Consider the following 23,608-nt stretch of genomic DNA (forward strand, 5'->3'; position numbering starts at 1 on the left):
TGTCAATCTGAGAGTAGTGGAACTTCATTGTTTTTTGCTACCCAGTATCCACTCCCCTTTTGGAAAGCTTCAGTACTATAATTTTGTCTGAAGAAACCAACTCTTCACTACTCTTAACCAACTAGTTTTACCTACCAGAACCCCAAAATGAAGTATGTGGCTTTTTTAGCCAATTGTGCTGTTCTACCCCTCAATTCACGGTGATTGGCTCAAAGATATGGTCATGTCTCTCATTAGGCCAATTAAATCCTGCAAGACTCAATTTCAGAACTCTTGGGTGACTATAAAGGAAACAGACTCTCTCCCACTGGAAGTGCCATAAAAGCCTGAGGCTGAGAGGCTACCACATGCGGCCCAGAACAGAACTGAGGCTGAGCGGCTACCACATGTGGCCCCAAACAGAAGCAGAGCTGCAGAATGAACCCTGGTAACCATTTTTGTATACTGAATCAAGTCACATCTCACTCCTCGGTTTCTAGTAACACGAGCCATTAAATTCTCTTTTACCAGTAGTTAAGGTCTGTTTGGACTGGGTTTCCTATCATTTGCAATTCAAATAACACTAATATACTAAGTCACCCACTGTAACGGTTAGGGTAAAAAAGCCTGTCAAGAGAAAGCTATGCCCTGAGTCCAAGATCCCTAGAAGATTCGCCAACAGCCGAGGTTATGGTTCATACTGCTGAATTTTCATGAGAAGCATGTAGGCCTCCTTTAGGACATCCACAGTCTCAGAGCCACTGAGCAAGATTTTCTGGATGATGTGAGCCACGATTTCTCTTGGTGGGTAATGCTGGGGTGACACAAAGTCCATCAAAAACTGCACAGTCCCCAGGGGAAAATTCTCTTCAATGGTATTTGTTACCATTCTTAGTCTTCGATGAGGGATGGGTTCTAATTTTTGACCCTTGTTCTGTAGAGATTAAAAAGAAGGAAATTAGGAGGGATTTTTATTTTATTTTATTTTTTTATTTTGAGATGGAGTCTTGCTCTGTTCCACAGGCTGGAGTGCAGTGGCGCAACCTCGGCTCACTGCAAGCTCCGCCTCCCGAGTTCACGCCATTCTCCTGCCTCAGCCTCCAGAGTAGCTGGGACTACAGGCACCCACCACCACACCCAGCTAATTTTCTTTTGTATTTTTAGTAGAGACAGGGTTTCACCGTGTTAGCCAGGATGGTCTCGATCTCCTGACCTCATGATCCGCTCGTCTCAGCCTCCCAAAGTGCTGGGATTACAGGCATGAGCCACCGCGCCCAGCTGGGATTTCTACAGTATACAAAAATAAGAGGTTCTAGAATAGGTTGAAGATAGCAAAGTTTTCCAGGCATTTGAAATATTTCATGATTAAAAAAAAAAAAAAAAAAGAGTACGGGTGCAGTGGCTCACGCCTGTAATCCCAGCACTTTGGGAGGCCAAGGCAGGCAAACTGCTTGAGGTCAGGAGTTCGAGAGCAGTCTGGCCAACATGGTAAAACCCCGTCTCTACTAAAAATATAAAAATTAGCCAGATGTGATGACATGCATCTGTAGTCCCAGCTACTTGAAGGCTGAGACATGAGAATTGCTTAAACCCGGAAGGTGGAGGCTACAGTGAACCGAGATGGCGCCACTGCACTCCAGCCTAGGTGACAGAGCGAGACTCCAAATCAAAACAAACAGACAAAAAAGAGCTTTATCTAAAAAACTTTTAATGCCATGGGAAAAAGCTTATATAAAGTTAAAAAATCAGAATTCAAAATTGTACATGTAACATGATTTCATCTATGTTAAAATATAGCATAGACAGAAAAATACAAAAGGGTCAAGAGGTAGCCTAAGTTGATTTTGGGGTGAGGGTAACTAGAGACTTAGGGATAGCTGTGATACTATATCAGATACTGAAATAGATAAGAAAGAAGTTTTAAATTCATTTTGTTGTTAGGAGAAGAATTCCATTTTTTTTTTTTTTGTGAGAACAGTAAATATTAAGTTGCTTCTTCCCCCAAAAAATATGTATCTAAAGACTGCAAGAGAATATGTGAAAAGTGATTTTCTATTATGTGGGTGGTAGAACTAGGGGTGATTTTTTCTCTAAGTGCTCTTCTATATTTTTCAATTTTTCCATAATACACACATTACTTTTATAATTAGAATAATTTTAAAGTTTGATATGAGGGTTTAATAACAATAAATTTGGAGCTCTTAATTTTTTTTTTTTGAGATAAAGTCTGGCTTTGTTACCCGGGCTGGAATACAGTGGCATGATCATGGCTCACTGCAACCTCTGCCTCCCAGGCTCAAGCCATCCCCCTACCTCAGCCTCCCAAGTAGCTGGGACTATAGGCATGTGCCACCACGCCTGGCTAATTTTTTTTGTATTTTTAGTAGAGACAGGGTTTCACCATGTTGCCTAGGCTGGTCTTGAACTTGTGAACTCAAGTGATCAAGCCTGTCTTGGCTTCCCAAAGTGCTGGGATTATAGGTGTGAGCCATCATGTCCGGCCTTAAACAATTAATTTTTTTTTTTTTTTTTTTGAGATGGAGTCTCGCTCTGTCGCCCAGGCTGGAGCGCAGTGGCGCGATCCTGGCTCACTGCAAGTTCTGCCTCCCGGGTTCACGCCATTCTCCTGCCTCAGCCTCCAGAGTAGCTAGGATATAGGTGTGTGGCACCATATTCAGCTAATTTTTGAATTTTTTATAGAGGGGGTTTCACCATGTTGCCCAGGCTGGTCTCAAACTCCTGGGCTCAAGCAATCCACCTACCACGGCCTCCCAAAATGCTGGGGTTACAGGCGTGAGCCACCGTGCCCAGCACTGAACACTTAATGGATCCTCAACTAGTTCTTACAATAATCTTAGGAAATACATACTATTATTATTCCTATTTTATAAATAAAGAAACTGAGATTTGGAGGGTAAGCATTTGTCATACAACAAATGGCAGAAGCTGGTTTCAAACACACGTGGCATAAACTTCAGAGCCATCCTCTCAACCCCTACTCTCCATAAACAACAAAAATAATTAGTGTATATGTTAAAAATCCCAGTTATTAAAATATGTAAAACGCCTATGTATAAAAAGGCAACTGGGGAGGAAATACATCAAATTATTCACAATAATAAATGCCGTCTGGGCCGGGTGCGGTGGCTCGCGCCTGTAATCCTAGAAATTTGGGAGGCCGAGGTGGGCGGATCACTTGAGGTCAGGAGTTCAAGACAAGCCTGGACAACATGGTGAAACCCTGTCTCTACTAAAAGTACAAAAAGTTAACTGGAAGTGGTGGCGGGTGCCTGTAATCCCAGCTATGCGGGAGGCTGTGGCAGAAGAATCACTTGAACCTGGGAGGCGGAGGTTGCAGTGAGTGAGCTGAGATTGTACCACTGTACTCCAGCCTGAGTGACAGGGTGAGACTCCGTCTCAAAAAAAAAAAAAGAATGAGCTAGTGGTCAGGCAGAGGCATAAAGAAGGAGAAGACATACAACATATTAGAAGATGTAATAATTTTAAAAAAGAGAAAAAAAATCATTCTCCAAGGTCAAATCAGTGTGAATCCTTGGTTCTTTCCTACCTGGATCACTGCTTGAATGAGGAGAGCATACCTTTTGACGCTGAACTGTTTCAAGCTGGTTTTCTCAATATGGGGGATGGGATGTACATAACTAAAAAACACTTTATACTGTGGAACTTAGCCACAGTTATTTTCCCTGACACATCTAGTTTACTTCTTATAAATCAATGATGACCAATGGAAAGGAGCATTCCCACTCATGTCTTAAAATTGAATTTCTCCCCCACCAAAGTCAGCAAGTAATAATTTTGGAGGCCCTTAAGTGATAGAGTATTATTATCTCTGTGATATGAAAGCCGTAATAAGGGCACCAGGAAGGGAAAAGCATAGGAGTTGAAGATAAAAATTTATTTATTTTGTTGAGACAGAGTCTTGCTCTGTGGCCAAGGCTGGAGTGCAGTGGTGCAGTCTCAGCTCACTGCAACCTCCGCCTCCCAGATTCAGGTGATTCTTCTGCCTCAGCCTCCTGAGTAGCTGGGATTACAGGTGCATGCCACCACATCCAGCTAGAAGATAAGAATTTACATAAGGCCTAAGATGAGCCTGACACCCTGACACTTTCATGTATGACCCTGTGAGGTATGTTATTACTTCCATTTTACAGATAGGAAAGCTAAGGCTCAAAAAGGTAAAGTGCCCCACCGGGTGCCGTGGCTCACACCTGTAATCCCAGCACTTTGGGAGGCTGAGGCGGGTGGATCACGAGATCAGGAGATCGAGACCATCCTGGCTAACACAATGAAACCCTGTCTCTGCTAAAAATAACAAAAATTAGCCAGGCGTGCTGGGCACGGTGGCTCACGCCTGTAATCCCAACACTTTGGGAGGCCAAGGCAGGTGGATCACGAGGTCAGGAGATTGAGGCCATTCTGCCTAACACTGTGAAACCCCGTCTCTACTAAAAATACAAAAAATTAGCCGGGCGTGGTAGCGGGCGCCTGTAGTCCCAGCTACTAGGGAGGCTGAGGTAGGAGAAACTCTTGAACCTGGGAGGCGGAGGCTGCAGTGAGCCAAGATTGTGCCACTGCACTCTAGCCTGGGAGACAGAGCAAGACTCGGTCTCAAAAAAAAAAAAAGTAAAGTGACAGTTTTTAAGTGTGGGGCTAAAATTTGAACCCAGATCTGGGCCTCTACACTGAATGGGTCTTTACAAGTGGAGGAAAGATAAGAAATTTCATTTATGCTTGACCTGTCCTCTCATGCATGGACTCCAGTCACACTGACCTTCTCCTAGGCCTAGAGAAAGGACACCTAATCCCTGGGGGAAGATGTTAGCTCACCTCTCTTGTGTCTTTATCCGGTATTAGTGTCTGAAAGAAGAGGTGATGAACCGGAGGTCGTAAGAAGTACTTCAGTCTATGCAGGCATGGTCTGTTGTACAAGCCACCTTGTGGTGCTCGTGATTGTACGTGGGCAGACCCGGGTTTGGCAGGCTCTGACAGTGATATTTCTTTTCTGGCTGGGGTTTCCATGACAGAGAGCCAAGGAACTTTCTCTAAGGGAGTTTCAGACTGTGGGCTGGGAGAGCAGCTTGGAGAGGACGGAGCTGAGATATCCATAGGCATGTCACGGTTCTGTACATCATTCTGGGTAAAGTCAGGCCTGTCTCCTGGTAAGTGAGGGATGTCTCTAGGTGAGTGTGTCACATCCCCTGATGAGTGTGGCATGTCTCCAGGTGAATGTAACACATCTCCCGGTAAGTGTGGCATGCCCCCTGGTGACTGTGGCACATCTCTTGGTGACCCTAGCATGTCTCCTGGTGACTGTGGCACATCTGGTGATGGTGGCATGGTTCCTGGTGATCGTGGCACATCTCCTGGTGACTGTGGCATGTCTTGCAGGTATGCCACATCTTGTGGATGTAATATGTTTTGAGGCGGGCCTGGTACATCTTGAGGTAGGCCCAGAGAGTCTTGAGGTGGGCTTGGTGAGTGCTGAGGATGCCATAATGAGTCTTGAGGTGGGCTTGGGATATTCTGCTGAGGGCATGGCACTTCTTGAGGTGGGTGAGTTAGAGCTGGTAGTTGGCACTGCATGGTTTGTGGTGGGCATGAGGAGGCTCGTGGTGGACATGGTGAGGCTCTCGGTGGGCATGGCAAAGCTCGCAGGGGGCACGGCAAGGCTTGTGGTGGGCGAGACACATCTTGCTGTGGGCATGGCAAGGGTGCTTTTTGATTGCTGCTGCTGCTGCTGCTACTATTATTGCTTGTTGGGGAGAGGGAGCTAACATCTGAAGACAGCTGTAGGCTTGCCAAGAAGCTGAGGTTACCTGTGAATGTGGCTGAGCTACAATTAGGCTCTGTTGGATAAACAGAGCCTCCACTGATGGATGTAGTGGGTGGGGGACCTACAAAGGTGTTTTCTTCCACTAGGTCCAAATCTACAGGATCACTGTTAATGATTCTCCGTGCTGTAGGCTGAGAGCTTCTGTCCACCTGCCCTTCCATCACCGCTTTGCCAGAGAGGCTGGCACATGTCTGAAGACTGGTTGGCTCCTTCTGGGAAGGAGTGACAGGTTCTAAAGTTAAGTCAAGAGTGGCAATAGGTCTGTTTTCTCCCTCAGCTCTTGTCAGGTCAATCACACACAGTCCACTGCGATCTTTTGTCCTTGGTCTGGTCTCTCTAGTTAAGTCAATGAAGTCCTGTTGAAGGATTGTGTGAAGAGAAGAGGTCAAGATAGGAGTATTAGCTTTATCTGAGACGACTTAAGTCTTAGCTTTTAAGGATAAGCATTACTTTACCATTTCACCTCACTGATAAGTTACACATCTTGTATAACATAAGCAATAGTATTGCCAAAGCTGTCAATTTCTATACCTTCTTAAATTCTCCAAATGTCACATACGCATGACTAGGATCATGGTGGGATTTTTTTTTTTTTTTTCTGGTCCAAGGAGGACAGAGGAGTAGTAGGAGATACTCCAACTTTAAGTCATAAAGTCAAAAGCAACCTTTGTTTGGAAGGTCAAATACACAGGATAACCTACAACAAAAGCTAAATAAGAAGTGAAGCAAATGTAAAAGAATCTATGTGCTAAGAACATGTTGAGTATTTTCACATCTTTAATTTTCACAATGACCTGAGAAGGTAGGCATTATCAATCCATCATACAGATGGGGAAACTAGAGTTCAGAGGGGTTAGGTTATCTACCTTAAGATTATACAGCTAAGTAGCAGAGACAGACATTCAAACACAGATCTGTCTCCTTCTTTCCCTGTGAGGGCCTAGGAATGTACAACTTGATTCAATATGTAATCAACCTAGAAACAGATATGAAAGATAACATAACAAGGGTAATAAAACCAATAGTGTGAGTCTGAGCCCTAAGTAAGTAAATTAATGAAAACTTCCGATCTCCACTTCCACTCCTTGGCAAACTGATCAGGCTATTCACAAAGCCTAATGATACAGTACAGAGGTATTGTAATCAACCTCTGTACCATGAGCCTGGAAAAATATTGCTCTACCTTCTGTCTTCTCACTTACTTGGATACTATTGCCACTGGTACTTTAGGACCCTGAGGCTAGCAATACTATTGCTGCTATCACAGCTACCATGCTATTTCTCTTAATAGATGGTCACCATTGTCAACAGCACCAAAGCAGAATACAGAATTCTGAGTGGGTCGAGTGAGAAGTTGGCATCCTGGAATAGGGATTCCCTCATCCTGGAATAGGGATTGCTTGGTGAAACCTAATGCCTCATTCTTAGGAAGCAGCCATATAGTATCACCACCTTTGGTGGCTTGGCTCTCAATGGCTAGAACTGAACATAAATAGCTGAAAGGCCATCAAAGGTCTGAACTCAACTCCTCTCCCATAGCCAACTGCTAAAATGCAACATCACCAGGTTTCTCCCATTTATTTATTTATTTATTTATTTATTTATTTTTTCTTGAGACGGAGTCTCACTCTGTTAGCCTAGGCTGGAGTGCAGTGGTACAATCTCGGCTCACTGCAAACTCTGCCTCCTGGGTTCAAGCCATTCTCCTGCCTCAGCCTCCCAAGTAGCTGGGATTACAGGTGTACACCACCACACCATACTAATTTCTGTAATTTTAGTAGAGATGGGGTTTCACCATGTTGGCCAGGCTGATCTCGAACTCCTGACCTCAGGTGATCCGCCTGCTTTGGCCTCCCAAAGTGCTGGGATTACAGGCACGAGCCACTGTGCCTGGACTATTTAAAACCCATCACCAGCTAGGCACGGTGGATCACCTAGGGCCTAGGAATGTTTGCTTTTGTCCTTTTACCTGGAATGACTATTATCCCTTTGATTGTTTGGAGTTTCTTGTCTTTCAAGACACAGCAGATACCACAGAAGTGATCCTTCCAGATCACTTCTCCCCGCTGGTTAAACTAACCCATTCCTCTATCATGTCTCCACTGAACCTATGCAAACCTCTCTCTTTATCCTCAGGAATTTAATGATATTGAAAATAGAAATGTATTTTTACTTCATTTTCCAATTGTCCATTGCTAATATAAATATACTTGATTTATATATATTGATACTGTATCCTGCAACCTTGCTAAGTTCACTAGTTTGAGTAAACTTTTTTTGTCGATTCCTTAGGATTTCTTTTTTTTTCTTTTTTTATTCTTTCAATTTATTTTATTTTTTTAAGTGTTTGCTTACATTTTATTTTTATTTATTTTTAACTTTTTAAAAAATTATTATATTTTAAGTTCTAGGGTACATGTGCACAACATGCAGGTTTGTTACATATGTATACGTGTGCCATGTTGGTGTGCTGCACCCATTAACTCGTCATTTACATTAGGTATATCTCCTAATGCTCTCCCTCCCCTAGCCCCCAACCCCATGACAGGCCCAGTGTGTTGATGTTGCCCTTCCTGTGTCCAAGTGTTCTCATTGTTCAATTCCCACCTATGAGTGAGAACATGTGGTGTTTGGTTTTCTGTCCTTGCGATTGTTTACTGAGAATGATGATTTCCAGCTTCATCCATGTCCCTACAAAGGACATGAACTCATCATTTTTTATGGCTGCATAGTATTCCATGGTGGATATGTGCCACATTTTCTTAATCCAGTCTATCATTGATGGACATTTGGGTTGGTTCCAAGTCTTTGCTATTGTGAATAGTGCCACAATAAACATACGTGTGCATGTGTCTTTACAGCAGCATGATTTATAATCCTATGGGTATATACCCAGTAATGGGATGGCTGGGTCAAATGGTATTTCTAGTTCTAGAACCTTGAGGAATCGCCACACTGTCTTCCACAATGGTTGAACTAGTTTACAGTCCCACTAGCAGTGTAAAAGTGTTCCTATTTCTCCACATCCTCTCCAGCACCTGTGGTTTCCTGACTTTTTAATGATCGCCATTCTAACTGGTGTGAGATGGTATCTCACTGTGGTTTTGATTTGCATTTCTCCGACAGCCAGCGATGATGAGCATTTTTTCAGTGTCTGTTGGCTGCACAAATGTCTTCTTTTGAGAAGTATCTGTTCATATCCTTCGCCCACTTTTTGATAGGGTTGTTTGATTTTTTCTTGTAAATTTGTTTAAGTTCTTTGTAGATTCTGGATATTAGCCCTTTGTCAGATGGGTAGATTGCAAAAATTTTCTCCCATTCTGTAGCTTGCCTGTTCACTCTGATGGTAGTTTCTTTTGATGTGCAGAAGCTCTTTAATTAGATCCCATTTGTCAATTTTGGCTTTTGCTGCTATTGCTTTTGGTGTTTTAGACATGAAGTCTTTGCCTATGCCTATGTCCTGAATGGTATTGCCTAGGTTTTCTTCTAGGGTTTTTATGCTTTTAGGTCTAACATTTAAGTCTCTAACCCATCTTGAATTAATCTTTGTATAAGGTGTAAGGAAGGGATCCAGTTTCAGCTTTCTACATTTGGCTAGTCAGTTTTCCCAGCACCATTTATTAAAGAGGGAATCCTTTTCCCCATTGCTTTTGTCAGGTTTGTCAAAGATCAGATGGTTGTAGATGTGTGGTATTATTTCTGAGGGCTCTGTTCTGTTCCATTGGTCTCTATCTCTGTTTTGGTACCAGTACCATCCTGTTTTGGTTACTGTAGCCTTGTAGTATACTTTGAAGTCAGGTAGCGTGATGCCTCCAGCTGTGTTCTTTTTGCTTAGGACTGTCTTGGCAATGCAGGCTCTTTTCTGGTTTCATATGAACTTTAAAGTAGTTTTTTTCCAATTCTGAGAAGAAAGTCATTGGTAGCTTCATGGAGATGGCATTGAATCTATAAATTACCTTGGGCAGTATGGCCATTTTCACAATATTGATTCTTCCTATCCATGAGCATGGAATGTTTTTCCATTTGTTTGTGTCCTCTTTTATTTCGTTGAGCAGTGGTTTGTAGTTCTCCTTGAAGAGGTCCTTCACATCCCTTATAAGTTGGATTCCTAGGTATTTTATTCCCTTTGAAGCAATTGTGAATGGGAATTCACTCATGATTTGGCTCTCTGTCTGTTATTGGTGCATAAGAATGCTTGTGATTTTTGCACATTGATTTTGTATCCTGAGACTTTGCTGAAGTTGCTTATCAGCTTAAGATTTTGGGCTGAGATGATGGGGTTTTCTAAATATACAATCATGTCATCTGCAAACAGGGACAATTTGACTTCATCTTTTCCTAATTGAATACCCTTTATTTCCTTCTCCTGCCTGATTGCCCTGGCCAGAACTTCCAACACTATGTTGAACAGGAGTGGTGAGAGAGGGCATCCCTGTCTTGTGCCAGTTTTCAAAGGGAATACTTCCAGTTTTTGCCCATTCAGTATGATATTGGCTGTGGGTTTGTCATAAATAGCTCTTATTATTTTGAGGTATGTCCCATCAATAACTAATTTATTGAGAGTTTTTAGCGTGAAGGGCTGTTGAATTTTGTCAAAGGCCTTTTCTGCATCTATTGAGATAATCATGTGGTTTTTGTCTTTGGTTCTGTTTATATGATGGATTACGTTTATTGATTTGCATATGTTGAACCAGCCTTGCATCCCAGGGATGAAGCCCACTTGATCATGGTGGATAAGCAATTTGATATGCTGCTGGATTCGGTTTGCCAGCATTTTATTGAGGATTTTTGCATTGATGTTCATCAGGGATATTGGTCTAAAATTCTCTTTTTTTTGTTGTGTCTCTGCCAGGCTTTGGTATCAGGATGATGCTGGCCTCATAAAATGAGTTAGGGAGGATTCCCTCTTTTTCTATTGATTGGAATAGTTTCAGAAGGAATGGTACCAGCTCCCCCTTGTACCTCTGGTAGAATTCGGCTGTGAATCCGTCTGGTCCTGGACTTTTCTTGGTTGGTAGGCTATTAATTATTGCCTCAATTTCAGAGCCTGTTATTGGTCTCTTCAGGGATTCAACTTCTTCCTGCTTTAGTCTTGGGAGGGTGTAGGTGTCCAGGAATTTATCCATTTCTTCTACATTTTCTAGTTTATTTGCATAGAGGTGTTTATAGTATTCTCTGATGGTAGTTTGTATTTCTGTGGGATTGGTGGTGATAACCCCTTTATCATTTTTTATTGCATCTATTTGAATCTTCTCTTGTTTCTTATTAATCTTGCTAGTGGTCTATCAATTTTGTTGATCTTTCCAGAAAACCAGCTCCTGGATTCATTGATTTTTTGAAGGGCTTTTTGTGTCTCTATCTCCTTCAGTTCTGCTCTGATCTTAGTTATTTCTTGCCTTCTGCTAGCTAGCTTTTGAATGTGTTTGCTCTTGCTTCCCTAGTTCTTTTAATTGTGATGTTAGGGTGCCAATTTTAGATCTTTCCTGCTTTCTCTTGTGGGCATTTAATGCTACAAATTTCCCTCTACACACTGCTTTAAATGTGTCCCAGAGATTCTGGTATGTTGTGTCTTTGTTCTCATTGGTTTCAAAGAACACCTTTATTTCTGCCTTCATTTCACTAGGTACCCAGTAGTCATTCAGTAGCAGGTTGTTCAGTTTCCATGTAGTTGAGCGGTTTTGGATGAGTTTCTTAATCCTGAGTTCTAGTTTGATTGCACTGTGGTCTGAGACAGTTTGTTATAATTTCTGTTCTTTTACATTTGCTGAGGAGTGCTTTACTTCCAATTATGTGGTCAATTTTGGAATAAGTGTGGTGTGGTGTTGACAAGAATGTATATTCTGTTGATTTGGGGTCTATTACGTCTGCTTGGTGCAGAGCTGAGTTCAATTCCTGCATATCCTTGTTTGTTAACTTTCTGTCTCATTGATCTGTCTAATGTTGACTGTGGGGTGTTAAAGTCTCCCATTATTATTGTGTGGGAATCTAAGTCTCTTTGCTGGTCTCTAAGAACTTGCTTTATGAATCTGGGGGCTCCTGTATTGGGTGCATATATATTTAGGATAGTTAGATCTTCTTGTTGAATTGATCCCTTTACCATTATGTAATGGCCTTCTTTGTCTCTTTTGATCTTTGTTGGTTTAAAGTCTGTTTTATCAGAGACTAGGATTGCAACCCCTGCTTTTTTTGTTTTCCATTTGCTTGGTAGATCTTCCTCCATCCCTTTATTTTGAGGCTATGTGTGTCTCTGCATGTGAGATGGGTCTCCTGAATACAGCACACTGATGGGTCTTGATTCTTTATCCAATTTGCCAGTCTGTGCCTTTTAATTGGAGCATTTGACACATCCACATTTAAGGTTAATATTGTTATGTGTGAATCTGATCCTGTCATTATGATGTTAGCTGGTTATTTTGCTCGTTAGTGGATGCAGTTTCTTCCTAGCCTCGATGGTCTTTACAATTTGGCATGTTTTTGCAGTGGCTGGTACCGGTTGTTCCTTTCCATGTTTAGTGCTTCCTTCAGGAGCTCTTGTAAGGCAGGCCTGGTGGTGACAAAATCTCTCAGCATTTGCTTGTCTGTAAAGGATTTTATTTCTCCTTCACTTATGAAGCTTAGTTTGGGTGGACATGAAATTCCGGGTTGAAAATTCTTTTCTTTAAGAATGTTGAATACTGGCCCCCACTCTCTTCTGGCTTGTAGAGTTTCTGCCGAGAGATCAGCTGTTAGTCTGCTGGGCTTCCCTTTATGGGTAATCCAACCTTTCTCTCTGGCTGCCCTTAACATTTTTTCCTTCATTTCAACTTTGGTGAATCTGACAATTATGTGTCTCAGAGTTGCTCTTCTCGAGCAGTATCTTTGTGGCATTCTCTGTACTTCCTAAATTTGAATGTTGGCCTGCCTTGCTAGGTTGGGGAAGTTCTCCTGGATGATATCCTGAAGAGTGTTTTCCAACTTGGTTCCACTCTCCCCGTCACTTTCAGGTACACCAATCAGATGCAGATTTGGTCTTTTCACATAGTCCCATATTTCTTGGAAGCTTTGTTCGTTTCTTTTTACTCTTTTTTCTCCAAACTTCTCTTCTCACTTCATTTCATTCATTTGATCTTCAATCATTGATACCCTTTCTTCCAGTTGATCGAATCGGCTACTGAAGCTTGTGCATGCATCACGTAGTTCTCGTGCCATGGTTTTCAGCTCCATCAGGTCATTTAAGGACCTCTCTTCATTGGTTATTCTAGTTAGCCATTCGTCTAATCTTTTCTCAAGGTTTTTAGCTTCTTTGTGATGGGTTCAAACATCCTCCTTTAGCTAGGAGACGTTTGATCATCTGAAGTCTTCTTCTCTCAACTCGTCAAAGTCATTCTCCGTCCAGCTTTGCTCTGTTGCTGGCGAGGAGCTGCATTCCTTTGGAGGAGAAGAGGCACTCTGATTTTTAGAATTTTCAGCTTTTCTACTCTGGTTTCTCCCCATCTTTGTGGTTTTATCTATCTTTGGTCTTTGATGATGGTGACATACAGATGGGGTTTTGGTGTGAATGTCCTTTCTGTTTGTTAGTTTTCCTTCCAACAGTCAGGACCCTTAGCTGCAGGTCTGTTGGAGTTTGCTGGAGGTCCACTCCAGACCCTGTTTGCCTGGATATCACCAGTGGAGGCTGCAGAACAGTGAATATTGCAGAACAGCAAATGTTGCTGCCTGATCGTTCCTCTGGAAGCTTCATCTCAGAGGGGCACCTGGCTGTGTAAGGTGTCAGTCGGCCCCTACTGGGAGATGCCTCCCAGTTAGGCCACTCAGGGGTCAGGGACCCACTTGAGGAGGCAGTCTGTCCGTTCTCAGATCTCAAACTCCATGCTGGGAGAACCACTACTCTCTTCAAAGCTGTCAGATAGGGACATTTAAGTCTGCAGAAGTTTCTGCTGCCTTTTGTTCGGCTATGCCCTGCCCCTAGAAGTGGAGTCTACAGAGGCAGGCAGGCCTCCTTGAGCTGCGGTGGGCTCCACCCAGTTTGAGCTTCCTGGCTGCTTTGTTTACCTACTCAGGCCTCAGCAATGGTGGGCACCCTTCCCCAAGCCTTGCTGGCACCTTGCAGTTCAATCTCAGACTGCTGTGCTAGCAATGAATGAGGCTCCATGGGCGTGGGACCCTCCAAGCTAGGCGTGGGATATAATCTCCTGGTGCGCCGTTTGCTAAGACCGTTGGAAAAATGCAGTATTAGGGTGGGAGTGACCCCATTTTCCAGGTGCCGTCGGTCATAGATTCCCTTGGGTAGGAAAGGGAATTCCCTGACCCTTTGCGCTTCCTGGGTGAGGCAAAGCCTCGCCCTGCTTCAGCTCTTGCTCAGTGGGCTGCACCCAGTCATGCACCCACTGACAAGCCCCAGTGAGATGAACCCGGTACCTCAGTTGGAAATGCAGAAATCACCCGTCTTCTGCATCACTCACCCTGGGAGCTGTAGACTGGAGCTGTTCCTATACGGCCATCTTGGAACCTAGGATTTCAATATACATTTCTATATATGTGTTGTCTGCAAATAAGTCTTACTTCCTTTCCAATCTGTATGCTTTTTTTTTTTTTTTTGCCTTATTGCAATTGCTAAGGCATTCAGTATAATTCTGAATAGAAGTGTCAAGAACAGACATTCTTGCTTTTTGTTTTGTGAGATGGGGTCTCGCTATGTCACACAGGCTGGAGCGCAGTGGAGTGATCCTATGACCTGAGCCTCCTATGTAGCAGGGACTGCAGGTGTGTACCACCATACCCAGCTTATTTTTTTTTTATTTCTATTTTTTGTAGAGATGGGTTGTCACTACAGACTGGTCTTGAACTCCTGGGCTCAAGGAATCCTCTTGCCTTGGTCTCCCCAAAGTGCTGGGATGACCAGCGTGAGCCACTGTGCCTGGCCCTTGTTTTTTTTCTTTTTAATTTTTATAAGTGCATAGTAGATATATATATATTATATATATATCTATATGTAGATTATATATTATATTATAATATATAATAAATATATAACATAATAATTATATAATATATAATTAAATATATAACATAATAATTATATATTATATATAATAATTATATATTATATATAATATATATCTATGGGGTACATGAGATATTTTGAGACAGGAATATTTTGAGACATTGTATAATGTGTAATAATCACATCAGGGTAAATGGGTATCCATCACCTCAAGAATTCATTTCTTTGTTAAGAACATTCCAATTGTACTCCCTCAGTCATTTTGAAATGTATAATAAAATATTGCTTACTGTAGTCACCTTGTTGTGCTATCAAATACTAGATCTTATTCATTGTATCTAACAATATTTTTGTACCCATTAACTATCCATTCTCTCCCAACCCCCTACTCCCCTTCCTAGCCTCTGGTAACCATCATTCTACTCACTATCACCATGAGTCTAATTTTTAGCTCTCACAAACAATGAGGACATGCAAAGTTTGTCTTTGTGTGCCTAACTTATTTCACTTAACAGAATGTCATCCAGTTCTGGAAGGTTATTAATAATTATTGATTCTATTTCTTTATTGGATATAGGTCTACTTAAATTATCTACTCATACACTTTTTTTTTGAGACAGAGCCTTGCTCTGTCACCCAGGCTGGAGCGCAGTGGTGAGATCTTGGCTCACTGCAACCTCCGCCTCCAGGGTTCAAATGATTCTCAGGCCTCAGCCTCCTGAGTAGCTGGGATTACAGGTGCCTGCCACCATGCCTCGCTAATTTTTGTAGTTTTAGTAGAGATGGGGTTTCGCCATGTTGGCCAGGCTGGTCTCGAACTCCTGACCTCAGGTGATCCGCCCACCTTGGCCTCCCAAAGTGCTGGGATTACAGGCCACCATGCCTGGCCCCTCTTTACTCTTCCCTCTCCTCCTGGTGCTGTGAGTTGTGCTGCCTGAAGTTGGGGAAGGGGTGACATAAGCTTTCCCCTGGCTGCCCCAGCTGGTGTCTCACTGGATCATGTGGACCCCAAATCCACTGGCTCTGAGCCCAACACAGCACCAGGACTTGTCCAGGAATTGCAGTCCTTGTGGCCTAGACTGCCTTTCAAATTTATTTAGCACCCCACAGCACCTTAGCCCATGGTGGTAGGGCTAGCTGGAACTCAAGTTCCGACTGCTAGGATGGACGATTTGCCTCTGGCTATGTCTGTTCTAAATGCTTCTGCTGTGGGCACTGGCCAAATTCTGCCGTGTGTAGTTTTCTGCTGTGACAGGGCTGCAGTGAGTTCCAATTCAAAGTCTCACAATCACTTCACTTTCCCTTCCCCAAGCACACAGATTCTCTCTCCACATCATATTGCACTGCTGGATGATGGAGGAGGCGTGGTATAGTCAATTCAAGACTATCTTTCCTAACCTCTTCAGTGCCTCTTTCCTTAATATATTAAAACCAGGTAGTGTGATTGCTCACCTGAGTTTTAGTTCTTCTGAAAGTGCTTTCTTGTGTGGATAGTTGTTCAAGTTGGTGTTCTTGCTTGGGGGACAAATGCTGGAGGGTTCTATTCAGCCATCTTGCTCTGCCTCCCCTGCTTATTCTTGAACTTAGAAGAAAGAATTTCAGACTTCCATCATTAAGTGTAATTCTAGCTGTTGGGTTTTCACAGATGCCTTTAAGGAAGTTCCCTTCTTTTCCTAGTTTACTCAGAGTTTAAATTGGGAATAGCTATTAAATTTTGTCAAATGCTTCTGCGGCATCTGTTAAGATGATGATGATTTTTTGTTCTACTAATACCAGAACTTATATTGATGGATTTTCTAGTGTTAAATTAACCTTGCAATCCTGGGAAAGCTTCTCTTGGTTATGATGTATTGTTCTTTTCCTATGTTGATGGGCTTCAGTGAATCGATATTTTGTTAAGAATTTTTGCATATTTATCCTGGGCACAGTGGCGCATGCCTGTAATCCCAGAACTTTGGGAGGCCTAGGTGGGAGGATCTCTTGAGCTCAGGAGTTCAAGACCAGCCTGGGCAACAAAGCAAGACCTTGTCTCTACAAAAAAAATAAAATAAAATAAACTAGCTGGGCGTGGTGGTGCATGCCTGTGGTCCCAGCTACCTGGGAGGCTCAGAAGGGAGGACTGCTTAAACCTGGGAGGTCAAGGCTGCAGTCAGCTGTGGGGTCACCACTGCACTCCAGCCTGGGCAAAAGAGTGAGGCGTCATCTCTAAGAAAAAAAAATTTGCATGTTTATGTGGGATTTTTATTTGTAATTTTCTATTTTTGTAATTTCTTTTTCTGTTTTTGTTATCAGAGTAAAACTGATTTAATAAAATAACTTGAGAAACAGTCCTACCCCTTCTATTTAAGTTGTGTTTGAATAGTACTATGTCTTTCTTAAATGTTTGGTGAAATTCACCAGTGAAGCCCTTTGCACCTGAATTTTGCTTTGCAGGAAACGTACAAATTAAAATTACAAATTCAATTTCTTTAGTAGACATAGGGCTATTAATATTTTATCCGCCTTCTTGTGTTAGTTTTATGACTTGTGTTTTTCCAGAAATTTGTCCATTTCATTTAATATCAAATTTATTGGCATAAAATTGTTCATAATATTTCCTATCAACTTTATAGTTCTATACTCTGTATAGATTTATTCCCAATTGCTATTTTTATCCCCAATACTGGTAACATTTTTTTAAATCCCTGATCAATCTAGCTAGATATTTATCAACTTTATTGATCTTTTAAATCTGTTTCCTATTTCATCTATTTCTGTTATCTTTATTATTTCCTTCTTTCTACTTTATATTTAATTTGTTCTTTCTCTAGCTTCTTAAATGGAAGCTTAGGTTTAGACTTTTTTCTTTTCTAACATTAACATTTAAAACTAAAAATTTCACTGTAATGACTACTTTGGCTTCATCCCACAATTTTAAAAAGTATGTGAATTTTTCTGAAGGACACTTTTTAATATGTAGTCATTTTATTATCATGTGGTTCAAATTTACTTTCATTATGGTCAGAAAACATACTCTGTAAGATTTTAATCTTTTGAAATACACTGAGACTTATCGCCTAAACACGGCCTACCCTGGTGAATCTTCCTTGTGTACTTAGGGAGAAAAAGTGTATTCTGTATTTGTTAGCTACAGTTCTATAAATATCAATCAGGTCATGGTAGTTAATAGTGTTTTTCAGATCTTTGATTTCTTTACTTTGATGGGGGGGATCCAGTTGTATTATCAACTACAGAGTAAAAAGTGTCCAACTACGGTTGTAGTTTGACTGTTTTCCCTCTTAGTTCAGTTGTTTGCTTCATGTATTTTGAAACTGTACTTATTAGGTGCATATACACATGTAATTCTTTTTTTATTTTATTTTATTTTTATTTATTTATTTTTTTTAAATTATTATTATTATACTTTAGGTTTTATGGTACATGTGCGCAATGTGCAGGTAAGTTACATACGTATACATGTGCCATGCTGGTGCGCTGCACCCACTAACTCATCATCTAGCATTAGGTATATCTCCCAATGCTATCCCTCCCCCCTCCCCCAACCCCACAACAGTCCCCGAAGTGTGATGTTCCCCTTCCTGTGTCTATGTGTTCTCATTATTCAATTCCCACCTATGAGTGAGAATATGCGGTGTTTGGGTTTTTCTTCTTGCGATAGTTTACTGAGAATGATGATTTCCAATTTCATCCATGCCCCTACAAAGGACATGAACTCATCATTTTTTATGGCTGCATAGTATTCCATGGTGGATATGTGCCACATTTTCTTAATCCAGTCTATCATTGTTGGACATTTGGGTTGGTTCCAAGTCTTTGCTATTGTGAATAATGCCGCAATAAACATACGTGTGCATACACATGTAATTCTTATAACTTCCTAATGTATTAACTCTTTTATCATTATGAAAGATTCCTCTTAGTCTCCAGAAATCTTCCTTGTATTGATGTCTTGTTTTTCTGGTAAGAATAGAGTTACTACAAATTTCTTGTGCATACTATTTGCATGGTATATTTCTTTCTATCCTTTTACCCTCAGTGTATTTGCATCTTTATATGTAGAATGTCTCTCATATAGACAGTACATCTCATATAGATAGCACATACTTGGTTCTTGCTTTTTTTTTGGTCCAGTCTGACAATCTCTGCCTTTTGTTTAGAATTTTGGTCTATTTACACTTAATTATTTACATGTTCACTTTTAAACCTACAATCATACCATCTCTTTCCCATTTCTTCTATCCATTATTTGTTTCACTGTTCCTCTTTTCCTACCTCCCTTTATGCTAAAGACATATTTTTTGGCATTCCATTTTAATTCCTCTATTGGTTTTCTATCTATATGTCTTTTCATTATATTTTTAGTGGTTGCTCTTGGGACTACAGTGTATAAATTCAATTTATTCCAGTGTACTTTAGAAAATTTTAGAAAATGTATTGAATTACTTCTTGGCACAGCATGGTGGCTCAGGCTTGTAGTCCTAGCACTTTGGGAGGCCAAGGTGGGCAGACTGCTTGAGCTCAGGAGTTGGAGGCCAGCCTTGGCAACATGGTGAAACCCCATCCCTACAAAAAAATTTGGCTGGGGGTGATGATGCACGTCTGTAGTCCCAGCTACTTGGGGGGCTGAGTCAAGAGGATTGCTTGAACCTGGGAGGTTGAGGCTGCAGCGAGCTGAGATTGCATCACTGCACTCAAGCCTGGGGGACAAAGCCAGACAAAGACAAGCCTGGGGGACCAAAAAAAAAAGAAAAAGAAAATTTATCGAATTACTTAAGGTAAAACTATAGAAACCTTACAAAATATTCCATTAACCTGTGCCTCATCCTGTATTTTTGTTGTCCTGTGTATTATCTGTATACATTGTAAACACATCAACACAGTAGTACTATACTTTTTCAGTCACTTGTCTTTTAAAGATATTAAGACATAATAAAAAATCATTATTTTTGTTTTACACACATTTACAATTTCATGTGCTCTTCACTCCTTTGTGTAGATCCAAATATCCATTTAGGTGTCATTTCCCTTCAGCCAAAATGTCTTATAGTGCAGGTCTGCTAGTGAAAAATTCTCTCATCTCTGTTTATCCAAAAATGTCTTTATTTTCCCCTTATTTTTGAAGGATAATTTTTCCAGATGCAGAATTCTTGGCTGAAAGCTTTCTTTTTTCCACCATTTGAATATGTTGGTCCAATGTCTTTTGACCTCCACAGTTTCTGATAAGAAGTGAGGTGTTAATTGCACTGTTGTTCCCTATGTACAATATACCATTTTTCTCTGGACAGTCAATAAGTGGTTTTGTGATTATCTTGCTTTCAGTCTGCTGTACTTCTTGAGTAAGTTAATTTTTTCCCCACAAAATGTGAGAAAATTCCAGTCATTATTTCTTCAAAAAATTTTCTATAATCTACTGCTGCCTCTCCTTCTAAGACTCCTTCTAATACCTATTATGGATTGTTTGATATTGCCCTAAGACTCCTTCTAATACCTATTATGGATTGTTTGATATTGCCCTAAGACTCCTTCTAATATCTATTATGGATTGTTTGATATTGCCCTAAGACTCCTTCTAATACCGATTATGGATTGTTTGATATTGCCCTAAGACTCCTTCTAATACCGATTATGGATTGTTTGATATTGCCCTAAGACTCCTTCTAATACCTATTATGGATTGTTTGATATTGCCCTAAGACTCCTTCTAATACCTATTATGGATTGTTTGATATTGCCCTAAGACTCCTTCTAATACCGATTATGGATTGTTTGATATTGCCCTAAGACTCCTTCTAATACCTATTATGGATTGTTTGATATTGCCCTAAGACTCCTTCTAATACCTATTATGGATTGTTTGATATTGCCCTAAGACTCCTTCTAATACCTATTATGGATTGTTTGATATTGCCCTAAGACTCCTTCTAATACCTATTATGGATTGTTTGATATTGCCCTAAGACTCCTTCTAATACCTATTATGGATTGTTTGATATTGCCCTAAGACTCCTTCTAATACCGATTATGGATTGTTTGATATTGCCCTAAGACTCCTTCTAATACCTATTATGGATTGTTTGATATTGCCCTAAGACTCCTTCTAATACCTATTATGGATTGTTTGATATTGCCCTAAGACTCCTTCTAATACCTATTATGGATTGTTTGATATTGCCCTAAGACTCCTTCTAATACCTATTATGGATTGTTTGATATTGCCCTACATATCTCTTTTCAACTTTATTCCATCTTTTTCTCCCCTGTTTCTCGAAACTAGGTGATTTCTATTGATCTAGCTTGAACTTCATGGCTTCTTTTGCCAATCTGCTTTGTTTTCTAATCTACTGTTGAAGCTATTTAGATTTTTAAAAAAATTTCAGTTACTGTATTTTTCAACTCTCAAATTTCCAATTTTATAGTTTCCATTTCTTGGTTGAGATTTTCCACCCACTCATTGATGTCATCTTTTAACTCATTGAACACATTTACAGTAATTGCTTTGAAGTTTCTGTTAAATCCAACAACTAGGCTCACTCAGAGTCAGTTTCTATTGACTGCCCTTTCCCCCTCCTTGAGTATGAGTCACACTTCTGTTTCTTTGCATGCCTAGACACTGGGTTTAAATGTGTTCTTCTAAGAATTGTTGTGGGGTTTTTGTTGTTCTAGTAGATATTAATACTTAACCAGCCTAGATTCGAACTGCAAACTTTGTCTCCCTTGCACAATATAGGTACTGATATCTTTGTTCTTATGGTTTCCAGCCGCTGTTGTTTTAACCTGGCCTCTTGAGGCAGGGGGGTCCTCTGTTGTGCCTACATAATTTGGCTGTCAGCCAAGCACCTGAGCAGTCATTACACTAAAATTTTGTGGTTCACCCTTCGTATTATTTTTCTTGTTTGCAGGGATTCCTCTGTAATTTCTTGCTCTGCCAGCCTTGACCTCTGTCCCCTGACATTTCAAGTCCATAAAATCTCAGCTTTCTGCCACCCAAGTTGCAAATGATTGGGGAATGCAATCAGTTAAAAAAGCCGCAAAGTCACAGATATCACTCTATGCAGCTATCTTGTAAGAACAGATTCCGCTCTGGTATCTGCCTGATTTTTCACCGGGCCCTCAGAGAGTACTTTAACAGGTATGGTGAGGCAGTTTCACAGATTGGAAGTAGAATCCAACTGCATTGCTCTTCAAACTTTGGAGAGAGTCAGTTGCTCCCCTCTTTGATGGGTCCATAGCACACTGTACATACTAACATTACTTTAGCACATATCATGAAGCATTTTTGCAGGGTACTTAATTATCTTCTCCCCCATTTGAGAATAACCTCTTTTTGTATCCTGTATCCTTGGTAGCTATAAGGTACTTGGATCCAACACATGATTAATAAATAAATTTAATCTAATAATATTTAATTTATTCTCATTTCATTTTTCTCTCATACTCTCCCTAACTCCTAATTAAGTAATTTGCATTTCTATCACATATTGCTCCAATTAAACTTTCACAGATAACAAATTATCTTTCTAATTTTAACAGTTGTATTGCCAGAGGGAGGAGAAACACAGATTACTAAGGCATCCCGATATTTGGCATCTGCAGAGTGAAACTAGGAAATAACTCCATCAGGCCTCCTAATTAACCCTATTTTCAGACATTATGAGGTGAATATTATTCACATTTTAGAGCAAAACAAAGAAAGCTCAGAAACCAGAACACTTTTCTTTTGGGGCTTTGGATTTAATAAATTGGAAGTGTCAGATTCACCTATACCAGCAAACTGCTGACCCAAGGCTTATCACCCACTTATGGTGTTGATAATGGGATATGCTGCCTACCACTGTAGCTTCTGTTCAGTTTTTGGTTAATTTTACTCTTTGGAGACTTCTGTTAATTCTTGCCAGCCTGGCTAGCAGGAAAAATTAGTTTTGGTTAGAATCCTGTTTGTTTGTTTGTTTTAAGTGGAGAGTCCTTCTAAGTTGGCTAACTCCTGAAGGAAAAAATTCCTGGTCAAGGCTTGTGTTGAACTTCTATCCAGTGACCTTGTTAAACTCCCTCAATTAGGTCCTAGGAGGGTTTTGTTGTTGGGGGTGGGTATATTCCTTGAGATCTTCTGCATAGACAATCATGTCATCTGGAAATAGGGACAGTTTCATTTCTTTTTTCCAATCTGTATGCCTTTTATTCCCCTTTCCTATTTTACTTTTTTTGTAGAAATGGTATCTCCCTATGTTGCTCAGGCTGGTCTTGAACTCCTGGGCCCAAGCATTCTTCCCTCCTTGGCCTCCCAAAGTGCTGGGATTATAGGCATGAGCCACCACGCCTGGCCTATTTCCTTTTCTTAACTAATTGCACCAGCTGAGACTTCCAGCACCATCTGAATAGGAGCGGTAAAAGCAAATATCATTGCTTTGTTCTAAATCTCACAGTCCACAATCAAATATGGGAGCAATGGGCTGATCTAAGGTTTGAACTTAAAATTAAAAGGAAAGCAGAGTGTAAAAGTTTGAAAAATTTGCAACCCAGCCCTGTGGTAGGGAAGGAACAAGCATTTTTAGGACAGAAATTTAAAGGGGCTGAAGAGCAACCACTTGTAAAAGAAATTAGCAAGACAATGGGAAAAAGGCCTAGAGGCCTAGAAGGACAGAATGGTTTCAGGAGCCCAATCCAAATTCAGGCTGTTCAGGCCCCAGTCAGGGCTCAAAAGGCCCCAGACATGGCTCAGGCTGCCAATCAGAGGCCCTGGCAGCTTCCACGTGGTGTTGTCTGTTGACACACAGAATGCAAGAGCGCATTCTGGC

General features: G+C 40.9%; 1 protein-coding gene across 2 annotated transcripts in view; it reads right to left on the bottom strand.

Annotated features, from left to right (window-relative positions):
- Positions 1–23,608, bottom strand: part of SIMC1 (SUMO interacting motifs containing 1) — a 94,508-nt gene that overhangs the window by 46,672 nt on the left and 24,228 nt on the right. For both annotated transcript variants that reach the window (XM_054487557.2, XM_054487558.2), the window contains exons 2-3: positions 4,828–6,189; positions 681–913 (exon numbers count right to left, since the gene is read on the bottom strand). In XM_054487557.2, the coding sequence (XP_054343532.1) occupies positions 681–913; positions 4,828–6,189 (1,595 nt within the window). The remainder of the gene's footprint in view (positions 1–680; positions 914–4,827; positions 6,190–23,608) is intronic.

This window comes from Pongo pygmaeus, chromosome 4 (genome assembly GCF_028885625.2).
Source record: "Pongo pygmaeus isolate AG05252 chromosome 4, NHGRI_mPonPyg2-v2.0_pri, whole genome shotgun sequence".
NCBI classification, from domain to species: Eukaryota; Metazoa; Chordata; class Mammalia; order Primates; family Hominidae; genus Pongo; species Pongo pygmaeus.